The sequence below is a fragment of the Hemitrygon akajei genome, chromosome 7, assembly GCF_048418815.1.
Source record: "Hemitrygon akajei chromosome 7, sHemAka1.3, whole genome shotgun sequence".
Lineage (NCBI taxonomy): Eukaryota > Metazoa > Chordata > Chondrichthyes > Myliobatiformes > Dasyatidae > Hemitrygon > Hemitrygon akajei.
The window spans coordinates 126,291,901-126,308,310 of NC_133130.1; the positions used below are offsets into that span (position 1 = coordinate 126,291,901).

Sequence of the window (16,410 nt, forward strand, 5' to 3'; positions counted from 1 at the left end):
TCACTCTCTCCACTTCTGATCCCTCGATGAAGATTGGTGTGTGTTCCTTCACCTTACCCTTCCTGAAGTCCACAATCAGCTCTTTTATCTTACTGATGTTGAGTGCCAGGTTGTTGCTGTGGCACCACTCCACTAGCTGGCATACCTTGCTCCTGTACGCCCTCTCGTTATCGTCTGAGATTCTACCAACAATGGTTGTATCATCAGCAATTTATAGATGGTATTTGAGCTATGCCTAGCCACACTGTCATGGGTATAGAGAGAGTAGAGCAGTGGGCCAAGCACACACCCCTGAGGTGCACCAGTGTTGATCGTCAGCGAAGAGGATATGTTATCACCAATCCACATAGACTGTGGTCTTCCGGTTAGGAAGTTGAGGATCCAATTGCAGAGTGAGGTACAGAGACCCAGATTCTGCAACTTCTCAACCAGGATTATATTAAAGCTATAGTCGATGAACAGCATCCTGACATAGGTGGTTGTGTTGTCCAGGTGGTCTAAAGCCCTGTGGAGAACCACTGACCTATTGTGGTGATGGGCAAATTGCAATGGGTCCAGATCCTTGCTGAGTCAGGAGTTCAGTCTAGTCATGACCAACCTCTCAAAGCATTTCATCACTGTCGATGTGAGTGCTACTAGAATTGTTGTCTTTTTGAAGCAAGTGGGAACTTCCGCCTATAGCAGTGGGAGGTTGAAAAAGTTCTTGAATACTCCTTCCAGTTGGTTGGCACAAGTTTTCAGAGCCTTACCAGGTACTCCATTGGGGCCTTCTGCCTTGCAAGGGCTCACTCTTTTTAAAGACAGCCTAACATTGGCCTCCGAGACAGAGATCACAGGGTCATCAGGTGCAGCTGGGATCTTCACAGCTGTAGTTGTGTTCTCCCTTTCAAAGCGTGCATAGAAGGCATTGAGTTCATCTGGTAGTGAATTATCGCTGCCATTCATGCTACTGTATTGGGTTTTGCTTTGTAGGAAGTAACGTCTTGCAAACCCTGCCAGAGTTGTCATACATCCAATGTCGCCTCCAACCTCATTCAGTATTCTCTCTTCACCCTTGAAATAGCCCTCCACAAGTCAAACCTGGTTTTCTGGTACAGTCCTGGGTCACCAGACTTGAATGCCACAGACCAGGAGACAACGTACCTCCTGGTTCATCCACGGAATTTGGTTTGGGAATGTATAGTAAGACTTCGTAGGCACACACTCATTCATGCAGGTTTTAATGAAGTCGGTAACAACTACAGCATATTCATCCATATTCGAAGATGAATCCCTGAATACAGTCCAGTCCACTAATTCAAAGCAGTCCTGTAAGTGTTCCTGTTCTTCCCTTGTCTATGCATTAGGCTGTCCACGCCACTCTCTGCAAAGTCCTGCGATGAAGGAAGTACAGTTCCCATACCAAACAGTGATGCAGCCAGTCAGGATGCTCTCAATTGTGTCCCTGTAGAAAGATCTTAGAATCTGGGGGCCCATACCAAACTTCGTCAACCGTTTGAGGTGAAAGAGCTGCTGTTATGCCTTTTTCACCACACAGCTGGTGTGTACAGACCACGTGAGATCCTTGGTAATGTTTATGCCGAGGAACTTAAAGCTGTTCACCCTCTCAACCCCACATCCATTGATGTCAATAGGGATTACCCACGCTCTCTCTATTCCTCCTGTAATCCACAACCAGCTCCTTTGGTTTTGTCACAATGAGGGAGAGGTTGTTTTCTTGACACCACTGTGTCGGGGTGATGACGTCTTCTCTGCAGGCTGCCTCATTATTATTTGAGATTAGGCCAATCAGTGTAGTGTCATCAGTAAATTTAATTAGCAGATTGGAGCTGTGGGTGGCAACATAGTCATGGGTAAACAGAGAGTAAAGGATGAGGCTTAGGACACAGTCCTGAGGGGCACCTGTGTTGAGGGTCAGAGGATCAGAGGTGAAGAGCCCACTCTTACCACCTGCTAGCGATCTGACAGGAAATCAAAATGTGCCTTTTGATTTTGTGTTTTATATTCTGTGTTTTTGCTCTTTTTTTGTTGCTGTTTTGTGTGGTGATTTGCTTTTTTTACGCACATGGGGCTGGGGTTGGGTTTCTTTTTGCTTTGAATGGGTTCCATGGTTCTTTATTTTGTGGCTGTCTGTGCGAAGGTGAATCGCAATATTGTATACTGCATATATACTTTAATAATAAATGTACTTTGAATCTTGTTTACTTTTGTATTGTTTGCACAATTCGTTCTTTTTTCTCACATTGGATAATTGTCGGTCTTTGTGGTGTGGGTTTTGTTCTGTTTCATTATTTTGTTGGTTACCTGCAAGAAGATAAATCTCAAGCTTGTAAATGGTGTTCATATTTGATAATAAATGTACTTTTAAACTTTGGTGGAGCGGAAAATCCCCGATGCGCACGGCAATTGGTGAAGCGAACTGTCCATCATTCTAGCGAGTGGCGCAATCGGCAATTGGTGAAGCGAACTGTCCATCATTCTAGCGAGCGGCGCAATCGGCAAGGGCGGGTTAGAGCTCGCCACTGATCCGCCGGACGATTGGAGAAGAAAGACATCTATCATTCCTCCTGGACGCCGATTGGTGAAGCTGCGTAAAAGTACCCTTTTAGCCCCGCGTTTATTGATGGAGATGGAAATCAATCTTTAATTGTGGGTGGGTCTGGGTTGGAGCCGAGGCTGCGGCCGGTGCCGGGGCATTGGGGGGGATGAGGGGGAGGCGATGAAGTTTAATCACGTTAATAACTGCGGCAGACACCACGGTAGGTTGGCCACGAGGTGTATTTAGAGGGGCATCTGTTTACTGGTGGTTGTGGTCGTGAGGTGGGGGGCAAAATGAGCAGTCTTTGCCAGTGGGGGTGAGCGGCCTACGTCCTCACTAGGCCTCGGGCCCTCGCCTATATCTTCTCTCCGTGGGTCAGGCAGGCGCATGGATCGTCTTTGCCGGTCTTTCACCAGCTTGGGCCTGCAGATTATCTACCTTTTCCCCCGTCTGGTTGTCGAAACCTTTCTCTTCCTGACTCACTGGGGCCCGCAGCAGCCTTTGGGTGCAAACTGTTGGTTCCCACTGGGTAGAATAAACTAGAAATGCGACATTTACTGCTCCAAAACCGGAGAAAACTTACTTTAAGAATTTTCTTTAAGCATTTCGCTTTATTGATATACTAGTATTTAATCTACTAAATGTTTAACAAATTCAAATGATCATTGGGACGTACTGAGGTCCTTCAACAAAACTGGTGCAAACCAATTTGGGAGAATCGTACAAAATTCTCTTAATAGAAAGGGAAACGGGAAGGGAATCTGATCATTCTCTAAAACTTTTTCTGCATTAATTATCACCATGATAAGTGCAGTGAACACTTTCCTTGTATTGATTTGAGCTTTTGCAGACATTCTTCATTTGAAAATGAAATGGGATAAATTACATGTTTTATATACACACACACACACACACAGACACACACACAGACACACACACAGACACACACACAGACACACACACAGACACACACACAGACACACACACAGACACACACACAGACACAGACACAGACACACACACACACACACACACACACACACACACACACACACACACACACACACACACACAGACACACACACACACACACTCTCTCTCTCTCTCACTCCCACCCTCCTACCTGGAGGAACTCAGCAAGTCAGGCAGCATCTATGGAAAAGAGTTGATGTTTTGATCAGAGCCCCTTTGAGACTTGTCAACTGTTTGTTCCTTGCCATAGATGCTCCTGAGTTCCTCCAGCATTTTGTGTATATTGCTTTGGATTTTCAGCATCTGCTGATTTTCTCGTGTTTGTAAATTACAAGTTGTAAATTTGGGTGATGTTGGGAAAGGTATTGCACAAATGGTAATATGTGGTGGGGCTTTGCCTTTTTTTTCTATAATTGAAATTAGTTTCAAATAAAATTGGAGAGGAGTAGTGGACAAGCAAGGTAAAAATGATGCCAGTGAAAATAAGAGAAGAGAATTAAGATCAGAATTGGGTTTAATATTACTGGCATATGTTGTGAAATTTGTTGTCTTTGTGGCAGCAGTACATTGCAATACATAATAAAACCGAATTGCAGTAGTAAGTATATTAAATATATATAAATAGTTTATATAAAATATTAAATAGTTAAATATGTAGTGCCAAAAAAAAAAGTGAGGGAGTGTTCATGGGTTCAGTGTCCATTCAGACATCGGATGTCAGAGGGGAAGAAGTTGTTCCTGAATCATTGAGTGTGTGCCTTCAGGCTCCTGTACCTCCTCCCTGCTGGTAGCAATGAGAAGAGGGCATGACCTGGGCGATGGAGTCCTTAGTGAAGGGTGCCACCTTTTTTTTTGAGACATCAGTCCTTGAAGATGTCCTGGATACTTTGGAGGCTAGTGCCCATGATGGAACTGACTGAGTTTACAACTCTACAGCTCATTTAAATCCTGTGCTGTAGCACACCCACCCTCCCATCGATACCAGCTGGTGAATGTAGGGTGATGCATGCTGTCCACTTTACATCCGTGAACGTCTGGTGACACACAGAATCTCCTTGAACTCCTTATGAAATATCAGTAACACACAAAGGCACTGAGAAACTCAGGCAGGCAGCAAAAAAAAAACATAAATTTTTTTTGGTGAGAAGTTTTATTTCATCCTTTAGGACCTTGGTCTTCAGGGATGATAAAGCACAAACTACTGCTTGCAATAAAATTAAAAATGCTTTAAGTTAAATCTCCTAGAAAATTATTGACATGAATCTTTAACTGTCCCATTTCCATTGGTTAGTGTCACATTTTAGAGCACCTGCTATAAGATCAGAGTTCAAATCCAGCTACTGTCAATAAGGAGGTTGTGTGTTCTTCATGTGACTGTGAATTTCCTCAAGGTGGTCTGGTTTCTTCCCACATTCCAAAACTGTATTGTTAGCATTAGCAAGTTGTGGGCATGCTATATTGGGCCAGACACGTGACCACACTTGTGGACTGCCCAGCACAATCTTACTGATCTGATTTGATCCAAACGATGCATTTGACTGTATTTTCCAGTGTACGTGTGACAAATAAAACTAATATAAAACTCTTTAATTTCCACTAATGTCTGTGAGTTTTCCCAATATTGGGTTTTTGGCTCCTGTTTTTTGGCATCAGCATCATTTTGATTTCTAGAATACAAAGTGCATGAATGGGAGTGGGTAAATTTGTCCCCACTGATTATGTCTGGTCAACTACATTAATGCATTTGTTCAAAATTTACACCCTTCCCATTAAATTATTGTCCCATCAACCAGGTCATCCCTTCTTTTTGCTGCCATCAGGAAGAAGGTACAGATGCCTCAAGTCTCACCCCACCAGGTTCAGGAACAGTTACTACCCTCAACCATCAGGCTCTTGAACCAGTAGGGATAACTTCACTTGCCCCATCATTGAAACATTCCAACAACCATCTCAAGTTCTCAATATTTATTGCTTGCTTAATTATTATTATTTCACTGTATTTGCACAGTGTGTGTCTTGCACACTGGTTGAATGCCCAAGGGTGCGAGCTATCATTGAATCTCATATATTGTCGTATATTTGGACTTTATTTACTTTCAGCTTTAGACAAGTTGTCATCTTCAAATGCATTGAGCAGTTATTTTAAAACATAAAGAGTTGTATGGCTTTGGGGAAAGAGTGGGGAAATTGTATTCGCTGTTAATTAGATCCAGTAAGGACCTGGTGAGGCAAGTGGTTCCCTCCTTCACTATAATGTTTAAATTCTGGGAGTCTTGGAACAAAGCTGGAAGGCAAATTTTACACTTAAGTAACTTTAAAACATTGTCTCTTTTGCAATTTTGGAAGGCAACAGCAGGTTTAAGCATAGTGAATGGTAACAATCAGTGGTTGCCAACTATATTTGAATGAACTGTTGTACACTTGTGTACTGGAAAAGACCTTAAGCAATCTCGAATCTTGTAAAGTGGGATAAGTTCAGTAATCAGTAAATTACACTTTCCTTTGTAAATTCATTCGTCAGTGATGTCCACTCTCCTTAATAAGTTCAGTCGTCGGTAACATCCACTCTCCTCTCCTTCGCAAATTCAGTCATGAGTAAATTTCAAAACGCAAGCACGAGGAAATCTGCAGTGCAGATGCTGGAAATTCAAGCAACACACACAAAATGACCCTCCTGACGAAGGGTCTTGGCCCGAAACGTCGACTGTGCTTCTTCCTATGAACGCTGCCTGGCCTGCTGCGTTCCACCAGCATTTTGTGTGTTGCATGAGTAAATTTCACTCTTCTCTCCTTCGTAAATTCAGTCGTCAGTAATGTCCATTTTCCTCTCCTTTGTAAATTCAGTCATTAGTAAAGTTCCCAACTTTTTTTATTCAATGGACCAATGCCATGAAGTAAGGATCCCAGGTTGGGAATAGTGGCTTTCTTTTATTGCTTGTAAACTTTTGAACTAAATTGTCTCAATGCTGATGAAGACAAGTGTGCAATTGGTATTCTGGCTGAAGCTGGTTTTGGGGAGATAACGGTATAATGTAATTCCCAGTGCACAAGTATAAAGGAGAATAAAATAATTGTTACTCTGGATCCGAAAGCAATGTATCTCGCCTATCGTCAGTGGGGCATTTTGTACATAAGAGAGCTTCCCTTCTCTGTTTCTCTGATCTAAGAGGGCAGATTGATCACTGATTATGACCTTTCATAAAAGCTGTGCAGCACTCACAAGTTACTGCACAAAACTTTTGTCAGATGGTCTCCAAGTCTTTGGATTGGGACTTGAGAAGAGTGGGCAGAGATTTCAATTGAAATGGCAGAGCTGTGATGACCAAAATTTTTTGGTGGAAATGATTAACAGTATTTTATTTTACCTCCGCAGGTGATCAGGAGTAGAAGATGGTCTTGAGGACTCAAGATGATGAACTCTGTTTAATCTCAGACGTTGATTAAGCTGAATACATTGTGATTTTCAATAATTGAGACAGTGATTCTAAAAGCTGTCTACTTTAATGAAAAGAGTAATGTAGTCAGCTTAACTGAATCAACTGTAAATTTTGATTAGTACCATAACATTTAAATAATACACTTGGACTGCTATATGTTTAATTCCCCCTTAACAGGGGATTAAGTAAGAAATTATTTATAGAATTAGAATTATTTTTTTTAAATGGAGATGTTCAGAAACGTACCTCCTCTGGCCGACGAGCCTTCATTGCCACTGAATGTGGAGAATCAGCCGTGTCCCCCACCTCTTCCTCCAAGCGTGCCGCCGCCTCCACCACCTCCCCTGCAAACGTCCAGTGACGCAGAAGTTATGGACGTTGGCTCTGGTGGTGATGGACTTATAGACACTCCCGCTGCGGACTGTAACACGTCCAGCCAAGACCAGCACCTTGCGATGGAATCCACTGTCTTTAACAACCAGTTGACAGCAGTCTCGGGAAGCTGTCCTCTCAATCCGAGAACAGCGCGTCATGCACCAGCTGTTCCTAAGTTTGCCCCTGATATTAAGTTGCTCAAAGATGTTAAAATCAGGGTGGTTTTTTCAGATAACAGTAAAAATAAAGACAGACAGGTAGTATATGCTGGTGTTGGATCTGGTGAGAAAGGTACTGAACTTAGCAATAGCACGAATGGAGGTTTGAATGGCACTCCTTTTGACGGGAAGGGCGCAGTAGGGCCAGGCGGTTTTTGTAGTAAAAGTATTGATAGGCAGGAAGTCGAAGACAATCAAGAGAAAAAAGTGGAATTTGCGGTACTCGACGAAATAGACTTCCCTGAAAACTTCGAAACCGATGACATAGAAGCAACGGGTTTCAAATCTGAAATGATTATTCAGCAGGATCGCGTCGATGAAGAAGCTCTGAGTTACTCGTTCGAGGTATGTGAGCAGGGTTCAAAATACTCACGTGCACATGAGACTGCGCGTGGATATATCCTCGTAAATACCAATGCCTTCCTATTTGTTCCCTCATATTTTATCCCTTACGCCAACCTGGTGCATGTAAACCTCTGTTAATCATTTTAAAAAGAGAGAAAATGAATGTTTAAATAATTGAGATTTGCAGGTCATGGTGAATATATTTAAAGGCTGTTTGCTGAACGTTTACGTGCATCAGGTACCTGTATAGTATTTTGAACCCTGTATGTTGTCTGGTCCTTTGAGCAGCTCGTCTTGCCTATTTTCGCAACTTATAAAGAATAAAAAACTTGATTTCTGTCCACAGTTCAAAATTGTGTGTGGGTCTAAATAGGTAAGGAGAAAAGATTTGCATTATTGGTAAATAATGCAGTGTTTAGTATTTCAATGTCTGTGTGTCCTTCCGATACTATTTTCTGTGTTTGCAACTGGGGTCCTTCAATCTATAGAATGGATGAACAGCTAAGGAACCCCTGCGCAGTTGTGATGACAGCCCCTTGTCTATGCATTGGTCAGTCGGAGTTGTGTCCACCCATCTGTCGGTGTGTATGGGTGAACCAACTCTGCAGACTGACCGAATAGATAAAGCTCAGTACAATGACAGCTTCGACCACAGGTGGGCACTAACACTGGAACTGTGAAACGTCTATCTTTTATATCCGCATTATATCATTTGTAAGTGTTTTGATTGAAGTGCTTGCCCAGTTTATCAGTATTAAACCATTTATTTATGTGTTAAGCTATTTTCAGTATTTGAAAAATTATCACGACAGGCATCGAATTACATCAGTGGTCTCCATGTGATGTTTTACAGATCATCCAGATGTTTAGACAAGTCAGACTATTCCTTCAGATGTGTTACATTAACATTTGATTTAAGAAGCATTTTGTGAAGCAGAACTATTTCTATAGAAACCAATATTGCTTTTAAAAATTAATAGCATTTTCAAACAGAGTTTTATTAAGATTCTGTTAAATATTGTCTTGTTAAGAATTAAAATTGTCAGGATAATTGATTCATAGTATGAGCTGAATCCATTGTAGTTTGGAGAATAACCGATTTATAGTTGAAATAGAAATGACCTGGCAGACTTTTAACTTTTTAAAGATAAATATATTCCTGTCATGTGTGCTACAGGGGGCCTACTATACCTGGGGCTTATGATCTGTATTGTGGCCGTTCCTGTAGAATTCAGTGGGATTTGGGTTCAGTTGAATTAGAGGAAACAAGAAAGTTGCTATCATAACAAGTCAATGTTTTTAAATGGCCCAATTAGAAATATTCAGTGTTACAGTAGGATGGCCTTTGATACTGTATTTTACAGGAAGACTTTGATCATGATGTTGATGCGCTCCTGGAGGCAGTGCTGCCTCCTCCCAAAAAGAGGAAGCGGGTTGAAGAGGATGTTACCGGTGACAGTGATCACCAAACGGATGAAGAAACCAGTGTGCAGCCCATGATGACCAAAATTAAAACTGTGTTAAAAAGTAAGTGAATCGGACAGTGCGGGAGGTCAGAATTCGGAGTTTCATTCCGATGTCTTCTGTAAGGGGTCCCTGGAATACATGAGTTTTCCTGGGTGCTATTGTTTTCTTCCAGTACGCTAAAATGGACTTTCGGACCCCTCATCTACCTCATTGTGACTTTGCATTTTGCAATCTGCCTGCAAGCACTTTCTCTGTACTATAAAACTATTCTGCACTCTTATTATTTTAACTTGACAGTACTAAAGTGTGCTATTGTAATAAGTTCATCTATATGAACAGCACAGTACTGTGCAAAAGTTTAAATATCTGGGGTATCTAAGACTTGCACAGTACTGTAGTAATTTTATGTATTGCAGTGTACTGCTGCAAAATTAATTCATGACGTGAGTGATGATAAATCTGATTCTGATATGGGTCTCTGTTGTGGACTGAGAGTGGAAAGGGAGCAGGGAGAGGGGAGGGAGTGGGAAGCACCAGAGAGACATTCTGTAATGATCCATAAACCAATTACTTGGAATCAGATAACCTTGCTTGATGTCTCAGGACTGGGTGTGTCTGCACCCTCCACCTTCACCATTTCCAGCATCCTTTACTCCCACCAGATTAACAAGCTCACTCTCAGTTTCACATTGACAAATACAGTACTGTGCAAAAGATTTGGGCATCCTAGCTATATATATGTGCATAAGACTTTGCTCAGTACTGTATGCAAGACATGCTTTTCACTGTACATGTGACAATAATTAATTATTTTTTCCTGGGTTTGATGAGTATATGAATTGAGTAGTAGAGGCAGGTGTAATAGTATCATTTAAGAAGCACTTGGATGGGTACCTGAGGGGGCAAGGTGCAGAGGAATATGGGGCAAGTGCAGGATAACGGGACTAGCTAAGTGGTCGGCATGAACTGGTTGGGCCTGTATTTGTTCTGTATTGAATCTATAACATCTTTATAAAAAGTCTTTGACTGAGGTTTACAAGATTATGAGAGGCCTAGATAGAGTGGACAGGGAGCATCTGTTCCCCAGGGTTGAATTGTCTGATACCAGAGGGCATGCGTTGAAGGTGAGAGGGGGTACATTTAAAGGGGATGTAAGGGATAAGTTTTTTACTCTTGAGAGTGGTGGATGCCCGGAATGCGCTGTCTGGTATGGTGGTAGAGACAAATTGTTTCAAGGTTTTTAAGAGACGCTTGAATAGGCACATGGATGTAACAAAGATGGAGGGATATGGAATGAATGAAATTAATTTATTTCGGTCAGTACAAACATAACAAAAAGCATCATTTACATGGACAGAGTGTAGGTAGGATGGATTGGTGTTTGGGTGTTTTGGATTTGTTTTTTAACTGGTTCATCACAACGTTGTGGGCTGAATGGCCTGTTCCTGTGCTGTACTGTTCTATGTTCCTGAAGGCCTTACTGAACTCCACTTTCAGATAAAAACCGATAGAAAGTTTATAACTGTATTATGCTTGGCAGTAACCATTCTCAATCAATCTCATTGAAAAAGTGATACTGGACTGGTTTTGAGAGATTTAAGCCAAAAAATTCTCCAATAAAGCTATTCTTCATTTATATTCTATGTGTAGTGCGAAGGGTGGGGGGGAGGGGCCTTCAGGGCTTCAATGTTTCATTTATTCTATGGGTATTTTGTTTCATGAATGTCTGTGAAGAGTAAGGATTTAAGGTTGTATACTGTACACATACTCGGATATTAAACGAATTTAAATGAACTGAATTACATTCCAGTATAAATTGCTGTTAGTATTTGGTAGTGTTTTTGAGAAGAGGGAATTAGAGAATAAGACGCAATTGCCTTATTTTACCTGGGCAGAAAGGCATAGTTCAGAGATCTTTTGATCTAGGGTATTAGTGTTTTTTGAAGGAGATCTTAAAATCAATATTATGTTCTTGGCATGCATGGGTGTCCTGCATGTCCTTTCATTAGTGTCTTAAGTAAAACGTGTGAACATGATCAGAAATGAGAACCTTCCTGGAAATTAGTTTGCCAGTGAGCTCATTATTCATGTTGGTTTCTTACACTTCTTCCAGTCCAGTCATCCTGGTAATCTTGTGTCAGATTTTAATTCCGATTCCCAGTTCCACCCCGACATGTCAGTCCATGGTCTCCTCTTGTGTCAAGAGGAGGCCACCCTCAGGATTGGAGGAACAACACCTTATATTTCGTCTGGCCTTTCATATAGCATGAATAGCAATTTCTCCTAGTAAACAAATCCTTCCCTCCCCACTCTGAGCTTTTACTTTTTCTCACTTGCCTATTACTTCCCCTGGTTCCTCACCACCTTCCCTTTCTCCTGTGGACCACTCTCCTTCACTCTCATCCTATCAGATTCCTTCTGTTCCACCTTTTTATCTTTCCTACCCACTTGCTTTACTTATCACCTTCTAGCCATCCTCCTACCCCTTCCCCCCCACCACCTATTTATTCTGGCGTGTACCCCTCCTCCTCATTACTGAAGAAGGGTTTTGGCCTGAAATGTCAACTGTTTATTTATTTCCATAGATGCTGCTTGATCTGCTGAGTTCCTCCAGTGTTTTGTGTGTTTTGCTTTGTATTTCCAGCATCTGCAGGATTACTAGTGTTTATAACTTGTCAATTTGTGCTCACAGAAATAAAACAATGGTCATAAACTGTAAATCTTGTACCTTGTTTTAAGCTACATTGACTTGCAAACCCGAATGCAGAAATGTCCTTTGTTGCTTCATTTTACCTAAAAGACATATTTTTCTGCTCAGCCATCCACAATACATTAGTTTGTTTTTATATTGTGTCTCACCTCAAACTTTACAAAATCCTCCTTGGACCCATCTTCCACTCTCATTTTTAGGTGCGGAGTAAAAATCTTGAACCACTTTTATTGAGATACAGTGTGGAATAGGCCCATGTGACTCTTTGTGCAGCTGCCCAACAACCCCTGATGTAACCCTAGCCTAATCACAGGACAATTTACAATGACCAGTTAACCTACCAACCAGTGCATCTTTGGACTGTGGAAAGAAACTGGAGCACCTGGTCATGGGGAGGACATGGAAACACCTTGCAGAGAGTGACAGGAATTGAACCCTTGTTACTGGTTCTGTAAAGTGTTGTGCTAACCTTTAGGCTACCGTACCTCTAGAAACAGTGCAGATCTACAAGCTCTTTGTTCTTTGTTCATGATCATTCATCATTCATTATGTGTTGTGTTGCATTGATGTGGGCAAATACGGTCTTCCATGGCTCTTGACAAATTTTTCTACAGAAGTGGTTTTCCATTGCCTTTTTCAGGGCAGTGTCTTTACAAGATGGGTGACCTTGGTCATCATTAATATTCTTCAGAGATTATCTGCTTAGCATCACTGGTCGCATAAGCAGGAGTTGTGATATGCACCAGCTGTTCATACAACCATCCACCACCTCCTCCCTTGGCTCTATGTGACCCTGATCTGGGGGTGGGGGTGCTAAGCAAGTGCTATACCTTGCCCAAAGGTGACCTGCAGGCTGGTGGAGCGAAGGAGCTTCCACCTCCTTTGATAGAGACAGATGGCTACCCCATTTGTTAGTTATGAGGAAGCAAAAACCTTAATCACTGAAGCTATTGATTTCTAACCATATGTAAATATGCATACACTCCTGCACCTGGAAAAGAGCAGTCTTATGCTAGGAGGCAGTAAATGAAAACTAATGTTTACATTAGTATTTTAAAATTTGTGCGTCCTAAATTGGGGCCATGTATGGCTACAGCTTAAAAATGATTACAGTTTACAGGTTAGCTCTGCTGTAATTGAAGATGCTAATAGCTCAGGGCAATTTGGAGTTCTGAGTTCAATTCTGGCACCGTCTGTAAGGAGTTTGTATGTTCCTCCAGGTACTCTGGTTTCCTGCCACAGTCCCAACGATGTATTGGTTAATTGTTCATGGCAAATTGTCCTTTGATTACTTACTTCCCGTTATGCCTCTGGTGTTTTGGGCAGCATTTAAGGTCTTCCATCTCTGGCAGGGCTTCCTTCATCATGTCCGTAGCTTCCTTTCAGTTTTCACTACTGTCAGTCATGCAAGTCACGGATGGAGACTAAGGAATACTGTTGCACTCAGATGTAGAAGGATTCTTCATTGCTGTTTCCATGACAATTTTGTTTTACCAGTCAGGGTTGTTTGCCCTGGCTGAACCTCTGAACCTGGAGGACCTGTGGACCAGTCTTAGTCTGGCCTCTACCTTTTGACATTTTTTTGCATGGGTGACCCTACCAAGAGTCAAATCATAAGACCCTGACTCCAGCCAACATAGCTCTCCAGGTCATTGAGGCTCGCAAGCTTCCAAATCATGATAAGGTTGTGGTCCTCTTAGAGGTCTACTGTGATTAGAGTAATGGTAAATAGGTGGGTTGCTGGGTGGTATGGCTCGTTGGACTGGAAGGGTCTGTTCTGCACTGTATCTACTAAATGAATAAATAAACCAACCAGCTCACCCACCTACTCACTGGAGATACTCAGCAGGTCATGTTGTTGTTTCAGCACAATGGCATTTCATAGAATCCAGATGATAGTAGTCTCCTTTAGTGGGAAGGAAGAGAGAATATTGGAGACCTATTGAAATAAATAACTTCATTATGTTTACAACGGCTAATTTTATTTTACGAGTTATTTGTAAGTGCTGTGTTTGGATCTGTTGGATAAGGAGCATACTTTTACAGTGTTGGTGCTGATGATGACTCTTGGGTTTGTCAGTAAATGTTATTAAATCAACACACACAAAATGTTGGAAGAACTCAGCAGGCCAGGCAGCATCTGTGGAAAAGAGTAAAGAATTGACGTTTTGTGTGGAGACCCTTCTTCAGGACTGGAGAAAATGATCCATAAATGCGGCCTGACCTACTGAGTTCCTCCAGCATCTGCAGATTTTCTCTTGTTTGTAAAGTTAATGAATTTCATCTCTTGGTTTTTACTGTGCCACAAAATAATTTAGACATTTTGAGTAATAATTGGCATTAAAATTATCTTATTTCCTGTAGATCGTGGGCGTCCACCAACGGAACCCCTTCCTGATGGCTGGATCATGACATTCCATAATTCCGGTATTCCAGTTTACCTGCACAGAGAAACCAGGGTAGTTACCTGGTCACGACCTTATTTTTTAGGAACAGGAAGTATCAGGGTAAGATATTAATAAATTAATCTTGTTTTGCTGCGGACAGTGACTGTCTATTTAAAAATAGTTCCATGAATCCGGGGAGGCCTCTTGAATTTTATTATTTCTTACAAGATTGGCATCGTTAAGGGAAAACTGGTACTAATGAAACAATGTTGAAGGATATTGTTAAACAACTGCAGACTACAAACTCAATTATTGGGTTCATTTGATGAGTCTTTGTGAGCTGTTCTTGGACATTGTGACTTTTGCTCAGAGATTTAATTAAGCTTAATTTGATACCCAATTTTCTCTTCAATAATACAAGAATGCAAACATCAAAAGAGCAAAGGAGAGGTTACAAGTCAAGTTTATTGATTTTTTGACTATGTACACATATTGCCATCAAACGTGACGTTTCCATTCTCTGGACCAGGGTGTAAAGCACATTTAGTACACATGACACACGTATAAACACACAATAATTTAGGAAAGTCAAAATTAAATCTGCAAATGAAATACACATAGATAAAGTAAAATACATAAATGTAGGGTACAGTACAAATTATCTGGTGGCACTTCGAATGTGATGCAACAGGGAGTTCAGAAGCCTAATGGCTTGAGGGAAGAAGCTGTTTCCATCCTGACCGTTTTTGTGCATTGGAGTCTCCTGCCTGATGGTAGAAAGTCAAAGAGGATACAGGATGGATGGGTGGGATCCTTGATAATACTAAGGGCCCTGATAATGCAGTGCTCCTGATAGATATTCCCCCATGGATGGAAGGGACACTACTGTGAAGCTCTCAGCTGTTCTCACAATCCTTTGTAAGGACCTCTGGTCTGATGCTCAGCTGCTCCCATACCAGATGGAGATGCAACTTGCCAGGGTGCTCTCAGTGGTGTTCCCATAAAATTCAATTGAGATGGGAGGGGGAATCCTTACTTACGTCAATCTCCTTAGGAAATGGAGGTGCTGCTTTGCCTTCTTTATCTGGAAGGTGATTATATTAAGGGACCAGGTGAGTTCATCATTGATGTGAACTCTCAGGATCTTGGTGCACTTAACTCTCTCTACAGAGAGGGGTGCTTCAGCTGTACCTTCCTGAAATCCATCAAGCTCTCCCACCTTTGGGGTTCTGATGTTTTTATCATTCATTCTATAGGGTGTCTTGTTTTGGGGATGTCTGTGAAGAGTAAGAGTTTCAAGTTGTATACTGTATACATCCTCTGATATTAAATTGAACCATTTGAACTCTTTGCCTGTTCCATACCAATCTCCCTCACTTTTCCCCTTCCACAGGGTTGACTATTAGATATTTTTAATCTTCATATTTGATTCTGTTTCCTTATAAAGCTGTAGGAATTTAAATATTTTTATACCAGGTTGTGGTATTCACATGTCCTGAGTTCCAACACTAGTGTTATGATAAATCTGTGTTGGAGAAGATGGAGTGTTTCTCTTGTTTTCTCACCCTGCTAATGTGTAGAAAATCAACTATGCAGAAGACTTTAATGATATTTGTTTTGTAGAATGTGGATTGATCTGTCAACAGCTAGGTAGAATGTAATGTATGCATGCATCTTTGCTGTAACATCCTATTATCCTTTGTGCATTTGCTCTTATCTGCTGGAATGATAGATTATACACCATACATGTTTTTTAAACACATGTACCTAATCCAACTTCTTGTTTACATTTCTCCAACACATTATTTCTGCACATCCATGCTAATTTTGTTTCCTGTTCTTTTTTCATTATTTCAAAGCACAAAATCTGCATTCAAAATTAACTTGTTACTCCTCGTGCTGTTTTGTTATAATTTGTTCAAATGAATGCCAGAGAAAATGTGAAGTAACACATTTTGTG

At 41.3% G+C, this 16,410-nt stretch overlaps 1 protein-coding gene across 3 annotated transcripts in view; it reads left to right on the forward strand.

The window, feature by feature from the left end:
- Positions 1-2,659: 2,659 nt before the first annotated feature.
- The window catches only part of dgcr8 (DGCR8 microprocessor complex subunit), a 65,185-nt gene continuing 51,434 nt past the window's right edge, over positions 2,660-16,410 (forward strand). For all 3 annotated transcript variants that reach the window (XM_073051906.1, XM_073051907.1, XM_073051908.1), the window contains exons 1-4: positions 2,660-2,759; positions 6,885-7,886; positions 9,251-9,413; positions 14,428-14,570. In XM_073051906.1, coding sequence (XP_072908007.1) covers positions 7,173-7,886; positions 9,251-9,413; positions 14,428-14,570 — 1,020 coding nt within the window. In that variant the 5' untranslated portion in view covers positions 2,660-2,759; positions 6,885-7,172. The remainder of the gene's footprint in view (positions 2,760-6,884; positions 7,887-9,250; positions 9,414-14,427; positions 14,571-16,410) is intronic.